Raw genomic sequence first — 21,214 nt, 5'->3', positions numbered from 1 at the left:
TAATTGATTATGATATTCCATGTGTACATAGATCACATATAAAATGTCCTAAGTGAATGTCAACAATGTCAGGATTTCTCAATTCAAATGAAAAAAAAAAAAAAAGGCAAATGGAAAACTATATGAGTTTTTGATGACAATATGTGTTTCCCTACTTTTCTACCCCTGAATGCACATCAATTTAATACAGAGGTTATATACCACAGACAATACAGTTCAATCATAGCTGTATGTTATTATGACTTCCCTCCTCCTTGCACCCTTTTCTTCAATATCCAACAACAACAACAACAACAACAACAACAACAAAAGATTACTGACTCTACATAAAAATTCAATATTTTTTATTTTGGATTTGGAGGCATATAGTTTTGAGTACTAGCTTTTCAGGATTACATGACCTTGAGTAAAGTAGGAACTACAGAGCTTACAGACGGTGGAAGCAAGAACAGGTAGCCTGGGACGAATGCAGAGAAATTGTCTGAGCAGATAGGGATCAGGTTAGGAAAACTAAAGTCCTAATAGTATTAAACCTGGCCGAGGACTTCAAGGGCAACAAGAAAAGCTTCGATAGGTACATCAGTGATAAAAGGGAGACTAGGGGAAATATGGGCCCTATCTGGAAGGAAATGGGGGACCTGGCTACCCAGGATAGGGAGAGGACTGAGATGCTCAATGACTTTTTTGTGTCAGTCTTCATGGACAAGTGCTCTAGTGACATCTCCCAAGTTGCAGAACGCAGAGACACAAACTGGGAGAATTAAGAACTGCCCACCATAGGAGAAGATCAGGTTCAAGACCATCTAAGGAACCTGAAGGTGCACAAGTCCATGAGACCTGATATGGTGCAGCGTGGGTCCTGAGGGAACCGACAGATGAATTTACTAAGCTGTTATCCATCATACTTGAGAAGTCGTAACAGTCTGGTGTTTCAAAAGAAAAAGAAAAGGAAAATTCAGGGACCTACAGGCCAGTCAGTCTCACCTCTGTTCCTGGCAAGATCATGGGGCAGATCCTGCTGATGACACTGAACCATGTGGTGTAGTTAACACATTGGAGGATGCCATCCAGAAGGACCTTGTAAGGCTTGAGAGGTGGGCCTGTGTGAACATCACGAAATTTGACAAGGCCAAGTGCAAGGTCCTGTACATGGATCAGGGCAATCCCAAGCACAAATACAAGCTGGGCAGAGAGTGGGTTGAGAGCAGCCCTGCAGAGAAGGGCTTGGTGGTGTTGGTTGATGAGAAGCTCAAAATGAGCCGGCAATGTGCGCTTGCAGCCCAGAAAGCCAACCATGTCCTGGGCTGAATCAAAAGTAGTATGACCAGCAGGTCAAGGGAGGCAATTCTCCCCCTATACTCTGCTCTTGTGAGACCACACCTGGAGTACTACATCCAGCTCTGGGGCCCCCAGCATAAGAAGGACATGAACTTCTTTGAGCTAGTCCAGATGGCCATGAAGATGATGGGAGGGCTGGAGCACCTCTCCTGTGAAGACAGGCTGAGAGAGTTGGCATTGTTCAGCCTGGCTGTGGATGTTGTGTACTTAAATTTTAGTAAAGCCTTTGACACCGCATCCCACAGCATTCTCCTGGAGAAGCTGGCAGCTCATCGCCTGGATGGGTGTGCTCTACAATGCATCAAGAACTGCCTGGATAGCCAGGCCAAAAGAGTTGTGGTGAATGGAGACAAATCCAGTTGGCGGTTGGTCATGAGTGGTGTTCTCCAGGGCTCAGTACTGGGGCCAGTTCTGTTTAATCCCTTTATCAATGATCTGGATGAGGGGATTGCTTGCACCCTTAATAAGTTTCCAGACGACACCAAATTGGATGTGAGTGTTGATCTGCTGGAGGGTAGGAAGGTCATACAGAGGGATCTAGACCAGCCAGATTGTTGGGCTGAGGCCAATTGTATCCGGTTTAACAAGGCAAAGTGCTGGGTCCTGCACTTGGGTCATAACAACCCCAGGCAGCGCTACAGGCTCAGGGAAGAGTGGCTGGAAAGCTGCCTGGTGGAAAAGGATCTGGAGTGTTGACTGACAGCTGGCTGAATATGAGCCAGCAGTGTGCCCAGGTAGCCAAAAAGGCCAACAGTATCCTGGCTTGTATCAGGAGTAGTGTGGCCAGCAGGACTAGGGAAGTGATTGTGCCAGTGTACTCAGTGCTGGTGAGGCCCCACCTTGAATCCTGTGTTCGGTTTTGGGCCCTTTATCATAAGAAGGACACTGAAATACTAGAGACAATGCAGAGGAGGCAATGCAGCTGGTGAGGAGCCTGGAGCACAAGTCTTAAGAGGAACAGTTGAGGGAGCTGGGGCTGTTTAGCCTGGAAAAAAAAGGAGGGTGAGGGGAGACCTTATCGCTGTCTACAACTACCTGAAAGGAGGTTGTAGCATGGAGAGTGTTGGTCTCTTATCCCAAATAGCAAGTGATATGACAAGAGGAAATGGCCTCAAGTTGTGTCAGAGAAGGTTTAGATTGGATATTAGGAAAAGCTTCTTCGTGGAAAGGGTTGTCAGGCACTGGAACAGGCTGCCCAGGGAAGTGATGGAGTCACCATGCCTGGAGGTGTTTAAAAGGCATTCAGAAGAGGTTCTTAGGCACATGGTCTAGTGCTAGTTAGGTTAGGGTATGGTTGGACTCGATGATCCTGACTGTCTGTTCCAACCAAAATTATTCTATGAGAAGTCATAAGAGAGATCTTCTAGCAGCCTTCCAGTACCTGAAGGGGACCTCCAAGAGAACTGAAGAGGGACTTTTTACAAGGGCATGTAGTGACAGGACAAGAGGTAATGGTTTTAAACTGAAAGAGGGTAGATTTAGATTAGATATACAGAAGGGTGGTGAGACACTGGAACAGGTTTCCCAGAGAAGTTGTGGGTGCTCCATCCCTGGAAGTATTCAAGCCCAGGTTGGACGGGGCTTTGAACAACCTTATCTTGTGGAAAGTGTCCCTGCCCATGGCAGGGGGGTTGGAATTAGATGATCTTTAAGGGCCCTTCCAAAACAAATGGTTATATGATTCTGTGATCTCTTTTTTTCTTTCTCTCTTTTTTTATGATGAGGGTAAGCATGTGCATTAAAGAATTAATGTGTTTTCCCAGCTTCTGTAGTTGCTAAGTGGTTTCATGGAGATCTTTGTCTGCATTAAAGCATGTGCCACTGTGCTGAAAGACATGATCCTTATGAAACCAGTCAGAAACCTGTCATCTGGTTCAAACACAAGCTGAATATTCACACCATGGCCTTACTCTTCAGCACATTAAAAGCTTTTCTGTTGGAAATTCACTTACAGGTTTGTTTTTTTTTTTTTTATGTGAAAGCTATGTAGTTGTGGGGGGACCTCAACTCCAGGGAACTGCCTTCCAGTCCTGAATCTCTTAGAAAGGCTTTACAAAGCATATCAGAAAAAGGACAAAGAAGTTGTTCTCTTTTGACTAACAGTTGTGTTATACAATTCGTTTGACTAGGCACAGATGACATTTATGGTTTTAATTTTTACATCTGTTAAATAAAAATGCTACATAACCTCTGATTCTGTCAAGTTCTCATGGTTCTAGGGTAATTTGTGGTACAGGTCTCAAATTATTTTTGGACTCCAGGCCCTGTTCTGGGTTAATCTATAAGTACCCAAGTCTCTCAGAAGTTTTCTGGGAGCATTTTTCACCTCCTCTTCAGAAGTGAAGACCTAAGCAGTCAACAAGGCAAGAGTGAGTCTGTTGCTCTGGATGCATAATAATCAGTAGGGGACCTGCCCCTACCTTTGATCAGGCATATAAGAAAAATTGAGACAACTGAGGTTCTAGTTGGTACTCCAGGGTTACTTTTCCTTCTGGCAATAAATTTATAATATTAAAGCATAAGCAGTTCAGCGTTAGAGAATGGGATTTCTATTTGCCTTCTTCCATCTTCCCAAAATTAAATTTCTTATTCTAATTATGTTTATTTGTATTACAGTGTATGAAAAGCTGTGACTTTTCAAGAGCACCACAGATTTCAGCAGGGCTGTTCTGATTTGAGCAACTGAACCGAGAAGTCTGGAAAAACTCAAAGCACCTACTATCACTAACAAATCATTGTGTATCCACAAGCAGGATGTTTAACTTCCCCACCCTAGTAACTGAGCTCTTGCAATAGTCAGTCATGCTTTCTAGCTCTAATGTGCATTTCTTTTATAGGAGTATGGATATCAAAGAAATTTCTCCATTAATATTGCAGCCAATATGGATTTGGTAACTATGTTATAAGTTGACTGAAAGAAGTAAACAGGAAGGGTTAATATGTATTCTTCCCTCTGGCTGCATTAACCCTCTGTCTTATTTTTTCTTTTTTTTTTTTTTTTTTTTAAGGCACTCTCACTTCCATTATGTGGTAACATCAAAACAAATGTGTGACCACAAGGCATCACAGTTCATTCTGTTCTTGTTTCTGTGGATACACAGAAGGCATGCCTATAAAGCAAAATAAAGACATAATGGCTATAAAAAAGTGCAACTAAGGTAGTGCTCATGAAGACAGAAAGTGTAGCAATATCAATGCATGCTAGTAAACTGAGTGAAAGCCCTGCTTTCCTTGAAGGATTAGCAGTCAGGATGAAACATCCTGCCATGTTTTCACTGCAGATGGTAACAGTGCTAATTAAATTAAAACTAAATTGAATATTTCTAATTCTACTTTCATGACCTCCTCATTCTGCTGTGCAGACATAGTCTTGAAACTTAATGGCAAAACCACTGAAAGACCTTTCAAATCACCAACCTTGATACTGAATCAGTGGGGTAGAAGTCTTTCTGTAAGAAGAGTACAGCATATGTTAGAGACAAACACGATTCATTCCCCCAGCAGCAGTCATATTTGTAAAATGTTCAGACATTAGAATGAGACAGTCTAATATCACATTTTTATTAGTAATTGTTCTAGTATGTGAATAGACATTATACTGATGCACACTGGAAAATAAAAAATATTCAGAAGATGTAAAGAAGTTCATTTACATGTAAAGGTTAGTATTGTCACAGACACCTTCTTGGTAAACCTTAGATATAGACACCTTACATTCAGGAAAAAAAAAAAAAAAAAGAAAAAAAGAAAAATCATATGTCTGTTTGTCTGTTTTTCTACAAGAGTTTCTTTAAATGCCCCTATGATTAATTGTAAATTATTACATAAGTATTTCCAGTCAAAATTTGGGTTACTTTAGTCATTCTTCTGTAATTTCAGGTGGCTGTTGTAAAGGAACAGCTTATTTCCACTCTCCTGAAGTTTACATGATAGGATAACCTGTAGAGCTAGACTGACAGAATAATTTCGTATTATTCTTCTGCATAAATGTAAATAAATGTATTGGCATCATGATCTCAAGGAAAAGGAACTGACTCATTTCTCTAAAAGAAGTCTGAAAGCAAATAACAATACTGCTAATGATTCTGCAATGCAATGGTTTCCCTCTAACATAAATTCTCTTGTAATTTAGTGTTTCAGTATAGTAATTTACTTTTTGCTGCAATTAAGTCAGACTACCTGGCTTATCTGACCTCTTGAGTGCAAGGTAGAGAGTGACTAATCTCTTAGCATTTTAAGTTATGTCTGTTCGAGAAAATGGTACACAAATGGCCTTTTGTACCAATTATAAAGGTCAGCTGCAAATCAGGCTTCTTCTGTTGCATTTTGCATTAGTTTAGCCTGGTGTGTCACCCAGCTATGCTAATTCTCATCAATGGAACAACTCAGTTACAGTTCTTGCACATTTGAAAAATGCCAACACTCAGTTTTATAGCATTTGATTTCACAGTTTTTAAGGCACCTTATATCCTTCATAAGTCATTGCCATCATCTAGGAATGTGTGAAATTCAGAGCTGAGGCAGTGATCAAAGTAAAAGGTCAACCTACAAGACAGAACAACACAAGCTATTGATAAATACTCTATTGTAAAAAAACTGAAAGCACACAGTGATTGCTAACTTCAGTCAATGTTGTCGATGGTTCTAGTACTCAGCACTTGTCTTGCCCTTTTCATGTTCAAATAGTTTTGCAAGCTTAACTAATTAGCCTTTGTAAAAGTTTTGTGCTTTATTTTTAATTTGTAGTAGGAGTAAACTGTGGTAACCAAGTCAAGACTTGATCCTTCAAACGTATTTATGTTCCTAACTGCTTTTTTGTTTAAGTTTTGTGACCTACCTTTGATGTCATTTAACAAAATTGCTTAATCTGGATTAATTGTAGATATTCAGACAGAGCAAAAGGGAATCTGTGAAGTTTTCCTTAAAGTCCTACAGTTCAGTTAATTTATAAACATAAGTCCTGTGCTTCAGGAATTTCTTACCCCTGAGAGCTCATGGCACTCCAGAGAAAGGAGAGGCAAGAAGACAGTGCCCTGGCTTTCTTCTCCTCTCTATTCCTGATAGTAGAGGAAGATATCTGAACTGTAATGGGGAAGTGAATCTCTAAGAGACTGGAATAAAGAGATGGTCAGGGCATGTACACCCAGTAGTTTTAAGAGAGATTTTGGGTTGGCAGTCAAAAAAATGGTATTTTGTTGTTTATACTACAGTCAATATGAGAGTGCAATGTCTGATGGAGGCAAATTTTACTGGTTTTGTTCTAAGATCTAGGATGCTTAGATGTTTTGATTTTTTTTTTCTGAGTTTCAGTACCACATATTCCATGCTTATAGTGTAAGTAAATATATCCCCAGTGATTAAACAGCACTGTTGGGCTGAGATAAGATTTAGCTCTAGACTTTATTACCAAGTATATGTGAGGTGATTCCTGAAAATCTATGTTCTTCAAACGTGACCTACCAATTCAGTTATATCATGTGACTGATGATGTTCTAGTCTGAGGGCTGTACAAAGCTCTTTGGAAACTTCCCAGCCTTATTTCAATTCTCTAGGAGTTATCTACATTACAGTTAAAACTCTTGTCAGTCAAAGAAAGCACAGACTGAAAAGGCACAGAGGTGTGAATTACCTCTGGGGCAGAGAAATTACCTTGGTCGTTGGTAAGGAAATTTACATTATCCAGTTTGTGCCAACCAGAGAATTTCAGCTAATCTACACCTTTCATAAGCACTAAATTTGTAGAAAATATTGTAAGGGTAGTTGATGTGTTTCAAGCTTCCCAATAGGTTTAGATTCAGGTGTTAATAGAAATGTACTAAGCCCACAACATTCCTGGGATTTGATTTAAGCAAGAAACAGAAAGATCAGAGACTGAGTTGAAACTAGAAGGACCAATGATGGTACCTAGGATTGAAATGAAGGAGGTATTGGGAAATAATTCTGTGAATGGAGCAAATCACTGTTGGAAGGTGATGATGCCCTCCAAGTTCGAAGCCTAACTTACCTTTTTGTGTGTTCCTAAGAGATTCCTGGCTTCCAGCCTTGTATAAGACAAGGCTTACAAGAAAGTACCAATGGATGCTGAATAGATATGAAGAAAATGCTGAGCCACTGATCATTGCAGTTGCAAATTGGTCAAAGTACTGACAATGCAATTAAAAAGTGATTACAAAAACTTTTTTCTGTAAGTTGAATTCAGAACGGAATAGGAAGAATTTGCATCTACAAAAGTTTAAATAATAAATACATAAATAAAAATCTATTTTAGAAACAGAAAATTATTATTAGGAAGAAACTGAGAAATAGAGGAAAGTGTAACGAACACCTAGATTTACACTAACTATATTTCTCTTTCCACAGTACACAGTTCTGGTTTTAGATTAGTCATTATATTTCAAAATTATTATGTTGTGAATTTAAAGTAAATGCAGTTATTTTATAAACTATTCAAAATGTTGTTCTTCAATTTTGTTGTTATCCATCTCCTCATGATCAGTGTAGCAAACTGCAATTACTCTGAGGAGACTTTGAAGTCTTACAAGTTACTAAGTTACATAGTTCTGCAACCTATAAATTCATCTAAGACTGAAGTTATGGTTTTGTGCTAAAAAGATTTTTTAAAAATTCTAATAAAAATTAATGATAGTATACAATACGTGTTTAATGAAAACAGTTCAATAAGCAATATGCTGCATACTGATGTCCAGTGTTACTGCTTTGGATATGGTGTTCATGAGTTCTGCTGCAAATAGCAGATATATTGAAGCAAAGGATGTTTAGGGCTCCAGGGATTGCTGGGAACAATTGGAAACTTTCTGTCGTAAGGAATTATGAGATACTTTCAAAGGACAAACAAGTTAGGAAGCATGTGATTTCAGTGAGAGGTAGAGATCTGGCTCATACCTTATGCTGTTGAAAATGTTTATGTGCTTCCTTGGCCATGTTTCAAATAGTGATACTTTTTATTATCAAAACCATTGTCTTTCAACTTTTAATTTTTTTTTTTTCATTTCATTTTTATAAATACATTTTAGTAGATAGAAAACTCTATTTATTATTTTTCCCATACAACACAAGAAAAGAGAAAATGTAGTATTAACTGAAAAGACTGAGGGGATCGGGGAAGCAGTGTCAGAGCTAATGACAGCCCTTCTAGTGGATCCAGTGTGACAGACCATTGTTTCTCTTCTCAGGTGTGGCCAGGGAATGGACTGCTGCATAAATTGTTCTCACCAACCATTGCTTGCTGTACTTTTTCCTGAGGGATCCTTAACCATATACACCATTAAGTATTATGTGTCCAGAAGTACTTGATTCCACAATTGTGTATCTGCTTGTGTGACAGGAACAGTCATAATTGTCACATTAAAGCACAGGACTTTTTATGCATCATACTTTTTAATGGATGTGTATCCTTCATGTGATGGCGAATCACCTGTATATTCACTATCTGAGTTGAAAATGGGAGTTAAAGAGGGTTTATAAGACTCCAGAAGAGGATTCATGATCCTGAAAAGTTAGATAGTACTGTGTTAGATATATGAATTTATTTTAAAATAAGCTGTAACAATCCTAAATTCCTGAAAATAATGGCATCTTTGAAGGTCTGAAAGAGATATTCTGCTAATAAGCAAGAGCTCTTCCTCATTCATCATTTCCATAAATCAAATTCTGTCCTTCCCGAGTCATAACTAAGTCAAACACAACTCCGGTGTACTTTCTATGGTTTAGGTAGTGGATTCTTGTCCAAAGAATCTCATATACATATATATATATATATATGCTTAATGATAAGATTGATCAGATGCTTATTGATATCTGTCTGGGATGGATTAAGTAGCGATTTTAATTAAATTTCTTACTTGAGACCTATACATTAATTATCTGTTTGAGCTGAACCATTTTGTATGCAATAGTTTCTTTCTTGTACATTGGCAGCAGGCGAGTGAGGTGCTGGAGCCTGTCTGTCACTCCTGTTCTCCTTTTTGAAGTGGAATTGGAACATTATCACTCCAAAACTTTTAACCCAGATCAAAGAATTTGGAAGTGTCTTTTAAACGTGAGCTCGTATTTAGTCCATACCAGAACCAGTTTAACTCTGAGTTTAAGCCTGCCTCCAACAAAATTTAAAGCAAAAGCTTTTTTCTCTGAGTGCACCCAGCCAATCTAGAAATATTTTCCGTAGGAGTTTTCAAAACCAATTTAGTCCACAAGTGATTTAGACTTGGTTTAAACAGGGCCTGTCAGTGGTTGTTTATATGAAGAGAAGCAGTTTAGAAAGTGCTTTCAGTGAAAGGAAATTTGAAGTGAATCACCAGAGCTTGCAGAATAATAATTCCTGAAACAGGAAAAAAGGATTCAAAACAGTAGAGCACTCGGATCTAGTGAAGATATCATAATTGAGGAGACCTGGGTGAAAGTACTAAAGCAGCAGGAAAGCTGAATTGATTTTTGGGAGCTGTATAATGCAAGGAAAGATTGGCAGATATATTATATACTAGAAAAACGCCTGCTGTTCACAAGGGAGAAATGTTTCCTTTATGTATCGTCCTTTGACATTTTTAAGATTATTGATGAGATAAGGTTATCCTTCTTGCTGCAATGAGTTTCTTTAGATTTGTCTATTCCACAGAGCTTTCAAAGGAAGATCCTAATCACCTTTACATTATCCTGGTATTTTCTAGAAAGAGATTTAATGAATCTTTGCATGAAGTGTAATTCAACATAAAGTTTAAACTGATAAAGTATGATGCTCCTTTCATTTTCCAGTAATTTAAACCAAAATGGCACTAGGAATAAGTAAGAGTAACAACTTTAAAATAAACTAAATTACATCTATTTATTAACTGAGGAAGCTTTGGAAACTGTTACCTCAAATTCCATAGCTTTGTCCCAGATAATACAGTGAGAACACTAAAAGAACTTGTGTCATTAAATATTGAACCCACTGTGACATGTAGTTCTTGACATTCTCAGCTTAGCACTGTCATGATTAAAGGGTGCTGAGTGTGCTTCCTTTCAGGGAAGCCTCTCACATATGACTACACGAATGGCAGGTACAGTGCTGTCAGTTGGAATCACAAAGCATAGTGCTCCCCCTTTAGAGACAGAAAAAGCACAGGCATATCGAAAATATAGAAAAATTGAGAGACAAAGCACTGATTCACTGGAGTACAAATGATGTCTACAACACATTGTACAGAGGGATTATAATATTTTATTTTAAAAACAGAATTAGTTTCAAAATCAAAACTGTGGTTAAATACAGCTGTGACTGCATTATTAATGTTAAATGTTACATTGTGTAATAGCAAAAAAAAAAGTCATCAAAACTCGTGTTGTCATCACAGAGGTATTAATCTGATATAAAACTTTGATTTCATTAAATTGTGTCACTGTCATAGTACTGATTCAAGAACAATTTGTATTACTGAATTTCCACTTTCATATCATACCACACAAATGCTTCTTGGTGATTCTCTTTCCAATCTAATGTGTAGACCAAAGATCAAAGACCTTTTTTAACATGTGAAATGGTAATGAAAGGTGTATCCCTTACCACCTCAGAGAAGGATTATAACAATGTCAGAGAACAGTTCATCTTCCCTAGGCTTTTTTCTTCATGTATCATATGGCTGGTGACATATTATGATGGTGCTCTTGGAATATTGTTCTTATCTCTTCCACCCCTTTTCTGTGCTATTTCTGATTCTTCTCTCATTTTCTCTCACTGTTTGTGACATTCTTCCTTCTTATGATTCTGGGTGGCTAGGTGTTTTTTCTCTGTCAAATTCTGGAGTCCATCAGTACTCCAGTTTAAAGTCTGGAGCCTTTTCTGATATCTAATATACAGCGTGGCTGTCTGCTTTTCTTTTGATGGCTTATAAGTCTGCGTCCATATTAGCAGGTAATGTAGTTCAATAGGAGTAGATTTACAGGGCAAATCAATTAGAGCTGAGAACCCAATATCGCCATTATCCACATTTCAGGGAGCTTTAACTCACACTAGACCTCATATGGCCCCATGGACTGAATGCCCATTAGCAGTTGGAGTACCTGGGGTGTGAGGCAATGTTCTGGTGCAGGTTCATCTCAAAGAAACTGGGTTCATGCACTCTTGACACCACCCTACGATGTGAACCAAGGCACTTCAACTGGGGACAACCAGGAGATTTGCTTCAAAACCATGCTCTGGAGCTGAATTTAAACACTAATAAAGACATGTAACACATTTCAGCAAAACACTCCAAATTTGTTTCCAATTTTGCAGCCTCAAAATTCTGATATTTTCCTTGTCTTTTTCACACATTATTCACTTTCTTTAGCTTGTGTATTATCCAATAACCTTTTCTTGAAGCTATTCACAGGTGTACAGCACAGGCAAAAGATACTACCTCTCTGATTTGTTGTCCGCTTTTGTTTGCTTCTTGCATTTATAAAGGATAGAAGGATGTAATGAAATTGTGAAATCCACTTGGGAGGAGAGGAGTCCCTGGTGATTCAAGAATTTCTGTGTTTCTTGCTCCTGAGATTAATTCAGCAGAATAGGGGAGCCCTTGTCCTCTTCTTAACCAAGTACAGTTACAGACTGCTTGGAGAAAGAATTATAAGTCATTTGGGACTTCATATTTCAGTATACTAATTCTTGTGAACTGGCTGTGATTTTTTTTCTGTGTGGTTAGCAGTTCTATTTTCAAGCTTTGTATTATTTTGTAGAACTTGTAAAAAACTCTTTACCTCATTGGGATTAATTATTCTTTGTTATTACGATGTTATGGCATCAATAGCGAAACATTAGAACATCACTCATTTTTATAACAGTAAGCTCCTCACAATTTGTTATGAGACCTATTATTTTTTATCTTCTCCACAAGAGCAAAAGACCATAGAAAGAAATGGGCAATGTTGACATATACAGCTCAACAGAAGAATGTATGAAAATTGTCTTTTTAAAGATGAAGACTAAGTTCTCTGTATTTTGTCAGTCAGCAGTGATGATCTGTCTTCTATAAACAAACAGAAACACACTTGATAACTAGTTTTAGATATCATCACCATCAATTGTAGATTTCCAGGAAGAATTCAGTTTATTGTTGCTTTTTTAATTAGCTGAACTCTGTAATGCTGGTATTAAAACCATTGAAAGCAGGCTTCTCAATGCTGCACAAATGAAAGCAATCCGGTGTCTCATTTACATTCCTCTCCTGGTGTCTGCAGCAAATCTATAAATAGAATAGGCTACACATAGAAATTTATTATTGCAGCTGATAGCAATTTTCTTTTGCAAAGATGTCTGGAGGCGTTATTCATGAGATTCATTCTGATAGACTCTCCAGCTGAGATCCTCACTCCCCAGACCTGCGGGTGGTCAGTTTAGAAACACACTAATCAACTGCTATGCACAAAGACTGTCACAAGACTTACTTATGCCCCTCTTAAAAAATACAGGAGTTTTTTCAGCTTCTCTAAACTGATTGCATGGATATTATAAGCAGTGAACAGATTTTTTGAAATCACATATATTTGACATTTTATCACTGATCATCATAATGATTATGCTATTATCTGGAAAGACATAATGACTGTGGTTTGATACAGCTCACATCACGTCTTCTGCATTCATACCCACAGGCACATATGACCTTATCAAGTATAAGAAAGACATGTTTCTGTTCACTACCAAGGATGTGAAGTAATCACATGAACTGACCTATCTAGCTGCCATCTAATTTCAGTCATAAAACAGGGAGAAAATTAAATAAGACCTTTAATGAAATTGTATTTATAGTACATGATAGATGGGAATTTCTCACACTCCTGCTTTTCCTATCTAATTTTGAGTTTCATACCATATCTGCCATTATACAAGCTAAAGATGATTCATACAAACTGAATATATACATTTCTAAATGTTTGTTTTTATCACCCCTCAAGACTGATGGTAACTTATTTTTTCTCTTACCTGTTCTAATATTCTTTCTATGACTGAGAACATAAGATATATGAAAGCAGAGATATTACTTGTTTATTCTGGTTCATTTTCACTGTAATCACTACTGTAAATATTCATATTTCAGCTTTTCTTTTCATCCTACTGTGTTGTCACAAGCTATATGTAATACCTGAATGTACAAATGATGTTATCATTTGCAAAGCAAATCAGTAACTTCACATTTTTGGTTTTCACTTTATTTCATTTTTTGACACATAATAGAAGAGCAGTTTTTCTGTAGCAGTTTTTTCAACTATGTTATGAAAGCAGCAGAACAAATAAGTAGTGAGACATTAGAAAAGTCACATACCTTACTGTGAAAGGAAAGATAAATTAAAACATAAAATTAAACCCAGAAGAACCTGTCAAGTCACCCATAAAGCACTGTGTCATCTCTGATGTTAGGTGCACAAGAACAAAAATGTTAAGAGAGTAGAAACAAAGAAGTGTATTACAACCATAAGTCAAATGCCACTGATTTTCTGAGTATAAAACCCACCCTCTTTTTTTTAAGTTTGTTTTTGTACTGATACATATTTTTTTGTTTTAATTTAAATTTTTCAGTGATGCAGAAAATTGGTTTTGTGAATGCCCTAAACTCTACTCTGGAAAACTCTGCCAGTTCACAACTTGTGATGAAAATCCATGTGGAAATGGTGCTACATGTTTTCCAAAGTCCGGGCAAGATGCTGTTTGCCTTTGTCCGTATGGGAGATCCGGCATCCTCTGCAGTGATGGTAAGAACCATATTCTTCCTGCATCAGTCGTAGTTTCTGTCAATCATAGAAGCCATGCTAAGAAAAAAGTCCAGTGCTTTGAGGGCAAAACACTGAAAGTGACCACTTCCCCACCTACAAACACATCCCAAAATCCAGTCACAAGCAAAGAATGTCTGAGCTGAGCATTCTCTATGCATGTTGTTTCTTAAAAGTGTTGGCCACAGAAGAGAGATGGATCAAAGAAGCTGGGAGTAGACAAGCTAGGGAATACCAGGCAGTGTCTGATGTTTTAGTAATTTACCTGGAGAAAAGCTGAGAGAGATTTGACTGAGAGCTCCTTTGGAGAAATTAATTTCTCCTCTAGTTTAATTTTTCCTCTACTTAGGGAAGTATTACTTCGTATATTTTGTAAATAAAAGGATTATTTAAACAATATGTAATTAATTGTACACATACCACCAGGTGCTAAAATTTGATTCATTTCTGAGGTCAAAAATAGGAACAAATTAAAATTTACCAAGTACTTTGTTGTGAAACAGGAGACAGGATGAAGGGAAATTAGTGAAGTCAAATAACTAGGTCATTTTGACTAATATTATAAAGCGAGGGGCTTATATTCCTCAAGCATTGATTATAATGATTGTTCTAGGTCAGAAATTCCTGTGTGTAAACATCCAAGGTATTCTTTTTCCCTAACACTCTATGTAGCAAGGGGCAATGACTGAAAAATCTGCATATAGAAAATAATTACTGGTTCTGAGCTGATTCAGTAATACATATGAACTGCCTTTTAAAATAAATACTAAGCAATATTCATGTCATATCAAAGTCTTTTCCTTCACATCATATACACCTTTACCTCTTCTTCTATATTTTAATTTCTAAGATTTTCAGTAAATGAAAGTTTATTTTTTATCCATGTTTTCATCTAACCCTGATAATTGATAGCCAATAGCAAATAAGTAGGTAACTGTATGAAACATGTATGATACTTCCTTGGTAATCTTTATTAATTTGCAGTAGCACCAGACATTGGATCTTCATCTCCTGGGGTTGGTATCTGGGTAAGCCCTTGATAGAATTCTTTTCTTCCGTGCACTTCTCTAATGTGTCTTTGAGTCCATGTAAACTTGATATACAACATCCTGTGGCAAAGAGCTCCAGAGCTTAAGTATACAGCTTGCACAGAAGTACTTCCATTTATTGGCTTAACTGCACCTATTGCTAATGACATTAATGCCTCAAGCTTCTCTGTTAGAACAGATGTTTTGGAGTTGTTCCCTGTTTTATGAATATTTCCCTGTCCACCTTCTCCATGCCTCTCTTGTTTTATATATAACCTTATTACAACCCTCACAAATTATTTCTGAATAGTCCAAGTTGATTCAGTCATTTTGGGGACACCAGCCATGCTGTATCTTTAGTCATCCAGGCTGCCTGTCTTTGATCCTTCTCAATTCCACTGCATCCTCTTTAAAATGGGGGTCCAGAGCTGACCACAGTATTCAAGGTGTGACAATGCCACTGTTTTATAAAGTAGTGTTTGGCATTTTTCTGTTTTACTCTCTGTCCTTTTCTTAACCATTTCTTCCATTCTATTTCCTTTTATAAGTACACTGATGTTTTTGTGAAACTGCTTATTAAAACTCCTGACACCTCTTTCCCTGAGTGCTGATGCTGAGTTCAGAGCCCACCATTCCGTGTGGAAGGCTAAGACCGCTTCTGCAACCTACCTCAATGTACATCTGTCAACACCGAGTATCATCTAGCTTTTTTTCCCTGTAGTCATTCAATGAGACTCTTCCACAATTCTTTGTAATTACCTGTCTCTAAATTGAGAGTCTGAATAAAAATTGAGAACGCCTAAGTTGAAAATACACAAATTCGCTGGTTTGGTTAGACTACAGAGCTGAAGGCTTTGAAAGCACAGAAAGAATGAAATGCTATCGAGTGGAAAGGGAAATCAGTCTGGATCATCAGGGTAAGCAAGCAAAACAGGGAGGAACACCCAGCTTCATAGGACAGAGCATAAATCTAGGGTCAATAAAATAAACCCACAACATAAAAAAATACTGAAATATGAAAAATTATTTTATTGAACAATGTGTTAAGAGCTTAGAAGGAGTAGAAATTAACTAAGCACAGACAGAAGTCTTTTTAAGCTGGATTTTGCGTTGGAAATTAAAATGGGTTGCAGAAGGCCGTTTTATCACACACACTAAAAATCAACAAAGGGGAGAAACAGCTGCAATGCAGAGAAAGCTGGTGCAGCCTTAGCAGTAGCCCTAGCAGCATCAAGGCCATACATTTGTCAAGGTGTTTGAAGATAATGGTAAATTGCCTAATTACAATGGTAGAACAATGTAAATTATATCAGAAACAGAAAACAAATTTAGTTGTTTACACTAACAAGTGACCCAGATAATACATTTATTAGAAAGAAATGGTTCATAAAATTAAAGTCTAGGTGCATGCATTTTTTATGAATCATCTCCCATTTAAAGTATACAATATTGTCTCTACTGTTAAGATTAGTAACTAAGAGCATGCTACTTTGTGTCTGAAACACCGAAGGAAAGCTTGTTTCTCTTAAATGATTATCAAATAATAGTTGTTCTTCACCAACCAGAAATGTTAAAATGATGATTTTATAAAACTGATATAGAAAATGTACCAAATAGAACTGCAGATTTTGTGCTGCTCCTTGTCATATCCCACCCAGAGGTATGAGTCAGGGGGAGAGGTGACTCAGGTTTGTGGGTCCCCTTGGTTGGAAAACAGTACACACAGTACTTAAGGTCCATAAAAGGCTTTTATTTTGCAGCTTGGCCCAATAAGCAAATGATTTGGTGGCAGAAGGATTTACGTTATTGTACGTTAAATTGGTAATCATGGAAAGTTTGTGGCATATGCGGGGCTGTAAATTTTATAAATCTTATGTTACTATATTACTTATAAAAAGGAAAGCAAAAGAATAGAACTATAGGAAAGAAAAAGAAAGAAAGAAAGAAAGAAAGAAAGAAAGAAAGAAAGAAAGAAAGGAAGGAAGGAAAGAAGGAAGGAAGGAAGGAAGGAAGGAAGGAAGGAAGGAAGGAAGGAAGGAAGGAAGGAAGGGAAGAGAGAGAAAGATTTCACCATCCTTATGGCTCTGCTTTATGTGTGATGGAATTTGTAGTCTTGAATCCAGAGATGTGCAGCATCCTCCGGTTTCTTGTTCAGTTCATGTGGTGAGACTGGTGGGCAGAGTGGTCCTCAGGATGGTGGGTTGATGCCACCAGTGCTTGCACAAGGTGGGCTTTTATAGCTCTCTGGGTTGCCTGCTTGTGTAATTTTTGGTCTTTTGTGGAGGCGTTATTGCAAAAGACAGAAAAGTTGGGGCAGGGGTGGTGATTGCAAAAGATTGACAAGATACAGGCCATTTTGAAGGGTCTTGTCTTTTCCTTTTGTGCCATGCTGGGCCTATCAGAACATGGAGCTATGTGCTCTCCAACACGCCCTCCAAATCCTGTATTAGCCAGCTGGCCTTTGTCTGTGGCTCATTAGCTTGTCATTGATATGGAAATCACAATCCACCTTATACTGAATATCCAATCTCCTGCTCCTTGGAATGTCCAGTCTTCTGCAGCTGGATGAACTGGTTTTGCCACAATGTTTGAGCCATTATCCTTTTCAGTCTTTGACACTCCTACCAATAGAAATTATTTACAAAAAAAAATAGGGAAAAATATAGATGTGGACATAGCAACAAATAAGACCAATGCTACAGATCTTGTCCACATCAGAGCTCCAGTTTCCATCTGTTAAGCATTGGAAGTCACACTGTGAACAACATCAATCTCTACAAATATGTAAGAAAAAATGATAATAACACTATTGTCACTATTAAATGGAAAAAAATAGCTCAGCATGACAGGTTAAAAATACATCATTTTATGGGGAATGCATAACATTCTAAAAGTGAGAAAACTATAGGGCTACCATAAATATTACAAATGAGGCAAAACTTTAAGGACAGATAATAATTTCTGTTACACTAACCTATAGACCTATGGCAAAATAGCCAAGGCTCTAGGACGGACAAGGACTTCTTCCATTTCTGAAGCAGATGGAGCATAGCATGCTGGGAACAATTGCTCTGAATTTATCTGAATTATGTTATACTTGTTTCTGACATCAAGAAAAGCTTCCTAAAAGCATGTTCATTTTTCCAAATATATATAGTGAAATGCATTCTCTCTCACTACACATCTTTTCTTGCTTTTATCACTAGATGACCCTGTTATTATGACTGCAAGTTGACCATTATATATTGCAGTCACTCTCAAGAAGCTACATAGCTAAGACATAATGTGCCAGCGGGGCCGGGGAATGGTAATACAAGTTAGAAGAGAGGGCAGGCTGTGCTGACCAGAAGGACACAGCTAGACAAGGGTACTGACCAGCAAAGTATTTACATGTGCCTGGCCCTTTTTGTCCCTGTGTCCCCCTATTTTTCTCACTTGTTCCTCCCCAAATCACCTAATTCCCTCATTTTCCCCACCTTTGGTTCCTCCCTTAAATATCTGTAAGCCCTATACTATTTCAAAATGCTCTTCACCTGCATCCTGTAATGTGTCCCATACCCCATGGTCCTTGCACCCTTCTGTCCAAAAGGTGTTCCAGTGTTGAATCGCCATGGTGGGTGTCACACCTGAACACTAGGGCTGAGAGTTTCCTGGCAGAAGCCTGGACAGGGCGTCCCTTCCTCTGAATCCTTCATTTGGGTTCCCATCTGCCTTTGGGTTCTGTGCATCTCTGGGTTTGTGGAGATGGACCTGTGGTGAGCTGATGGGCCCTGGGAGAGGACTGGGAGTAGCTGGGGTAGAGTGTGAACTGAGTTCCCCACCTGCCATTGGCTCTCTCTCCTGCTTTGTGGGTGTGTGGGAGAACATTTATCACATAACCAAACACTGTTGATTTGAGGAGTAAAATGTCCCTATGATTTCCAGCTCAGGGGGGGTGGAGTTGCCTGTAGCAATAATTTAGTCATTTACTAAAATAGAAAACACGACACATTATTGTATGCAACAGTTTGGAACAGTGACTATGTCTACAAGGGCAGCTTGACTCACTCTCCCAAGAGGCTTTGTTTTTTTAAGCTGTACATATAACAATCTGTATCATTTAAACTGAGTCCAGTTATTGAGCTCTGGCTTTTCAGTAGTTTTGTGTGAAAGCAGCCAACAGTCAAGCTCCAGTCTGATAAATTTCCTTTCATATTTAGTTTAATAAAAAGTTGCTTGCATTGTGTTTCTTGCAGATTGTAAATCTCCAGTATTTAAGATCACACTGGTGAATTGAAGTGTTTACAAATAGCACCATTTCAGATCATATGAATACACATCCTCCAACGGTGCTATGAACATCTTTTTCTCTGAAATGCTTTTTAAAATACTTCCTATGTCTTTGATTTTTCTACTTTTAAAAGTTGGTCAGGAAGACATATCAACAACTCGTTAGGTTAGCACTAGAACTGTCCATCACCCAGGGAGATCTGTGGTGCATGAAAATCTGTGGTGCATGCTCAGTCCAAAGAGAAAGCTTGACCTCGGAGTTAAGAGAGATGTTCGTATCATCATACTTCAACTTTCTTAAAGTTCAGGAGAATTCTGATTATAATGATTTGAACATAAATGTGGCCAAATTACTGTTGTTAACATGAAATAAATAGTTTTAATGAGACTAAACTATTAAAAATACGACTGTTGTATCTCACCAAAATAAACAGAATTTAGGACACTGTACTTCTACAAAAACAAACAAACAAACAAACAAAAAAAACCCCACCAACTTGTTCAATCACTACCATCTCATTAATCAGCCTTCATTATTTCTTTTTTCTTTTTTTTTTATTTTAACAATTTCATCTAAGTAGAGATTGTGGCATTCCCTGATTGGTACAGGAAAGTGGTATGATCTGTAAAATGTAAAGCCAGTATGTTTGAAATATGAGTATAACGAATTTTGATAACTAAGATGTAGAAATGTTAAGGAGGAAGTATCAGGGTATCATTGTTGCATTGCTGAAGCAGAAATGATTCATTCACCAGGAATGGAAATGAATACCTGGAGTTCTAAACCCTTTGTGTCGTTGTTACTTATATGTTGCACAAGAAACTGGGCCTTTCTGGGAAGCTGTTGGTCATACCATGAAGCATTTTGTTAAGCCAGCAATCAAGTGCTTTGCGAGCACAAACGCAAATTTAAAAGGAGAAGGATTTCAAAGGAATGTGCATTGCTAAGTTGAGTAATTGTGTCAGTTACAGTGGTTTAGTGGTTTAGTTTCACCATGTGTTTCACATATGTACATATGTGACAACATAAAATGGAGTCCTAACTGTGACATTGTATTTCATAAATACATACCAAAAAGGGCCATCCACAGCATGTGTTCACAGCATTCTGTGTGTTCCTTCAAACATTTCTGAGAAACATTCATGATAGTGCTTCATAGTCCAAAGCATTCCAGCAGGTTTTCTGTGGGATATATTCCCCCCATGTATAAAATTAATTTCAAAGTGCTGAAGTGGGAATAGTCATTTGCTCCAAGCTCTGTAGAGTGAAAATCAGCCTGCAAGCACATTGCTTCTGTGCAGCTATGTTTGGCACACAGTGTCACCTTCAGAGTTGTTTGGGTCTGCAGACTAAATCATGCAGTTTGGTGACAGCAGATGCCCAAAGGAAATTTCATCAGATGAAAAAAAAACCAACTGCATTGCAAGGTTTCTGGTCAGCGGTAAGAGACTTTGAGGAATGCTGATCAGGGTGACTCTTCTTCCTGATCAAGAAAATTTATTTTCTGGGTCATTTGCTTTTAGCTGGGCTTTAATTTCCCCTTCCCTTCCAATGTGAGGAATGTCATAAAAGTTGTACAAAACGTACATATATCCACAATCACACACTATTAATGTCACTACTGTATTACCAGTTTTTCAGCTTCATATTTTCATCCTTGAGCAGTGAAATCACTTTTATTATTTCAAGTCTCATCTTCCAATCAGAAGTACAAGTTACCTGTCCATACGATTACAGAAGTAAGGTAAGCTAATAGGGCCTGTGGGCTCCATGATACCTACTGTTACTGCAAGATAAATAAAACAATACCTAAGTATGTACTGGAGATGGG

At 37.9% G+C, this 21,214-nt stretch overlaps 1 protein-coding gene across 1 annotated transcript in view; it reads left to right on the top strand.

Moving 5' to 3' along the window:
- EYS (eyes shut homolog) overlaps window positions 1–21,214 on the top strand; it is a gene marked incomplete at its 5' end in the record, with an annotated part of 675,648 nt that overhangs the window by 609,830 nt on the left and 44,604 nt on the right. Inside the window, one exon of the mRNA XM_080341398.1 lies at window positions 13,895–14,067. Coding sequence (XP_080197524.1) covers window positions 13,895–14,067 — 173 coding nt within the window. The remainder of the gene's footprint in view (window positions 1–13,894; window positions 14,068–21,214) is intronic.

This window comes from Nesoenas mayeri (assembly GCF_963082525.1).
Source record: "Nesoenas mayeri genome assembly, chromosome: 3".
In the NCBI taxonomy this organism is placed as follows: Eukaryota; Metazoa; Chordata; class Aves; order Columbiformes; family Columbidae; genus Nesoenas; species Nesoenas mayeri.
The sequence above is the reverse complement of the archived record's forward strand: the minus strand, read 5'-3'. Positions and strand labels throughout refer to the sequence as shown.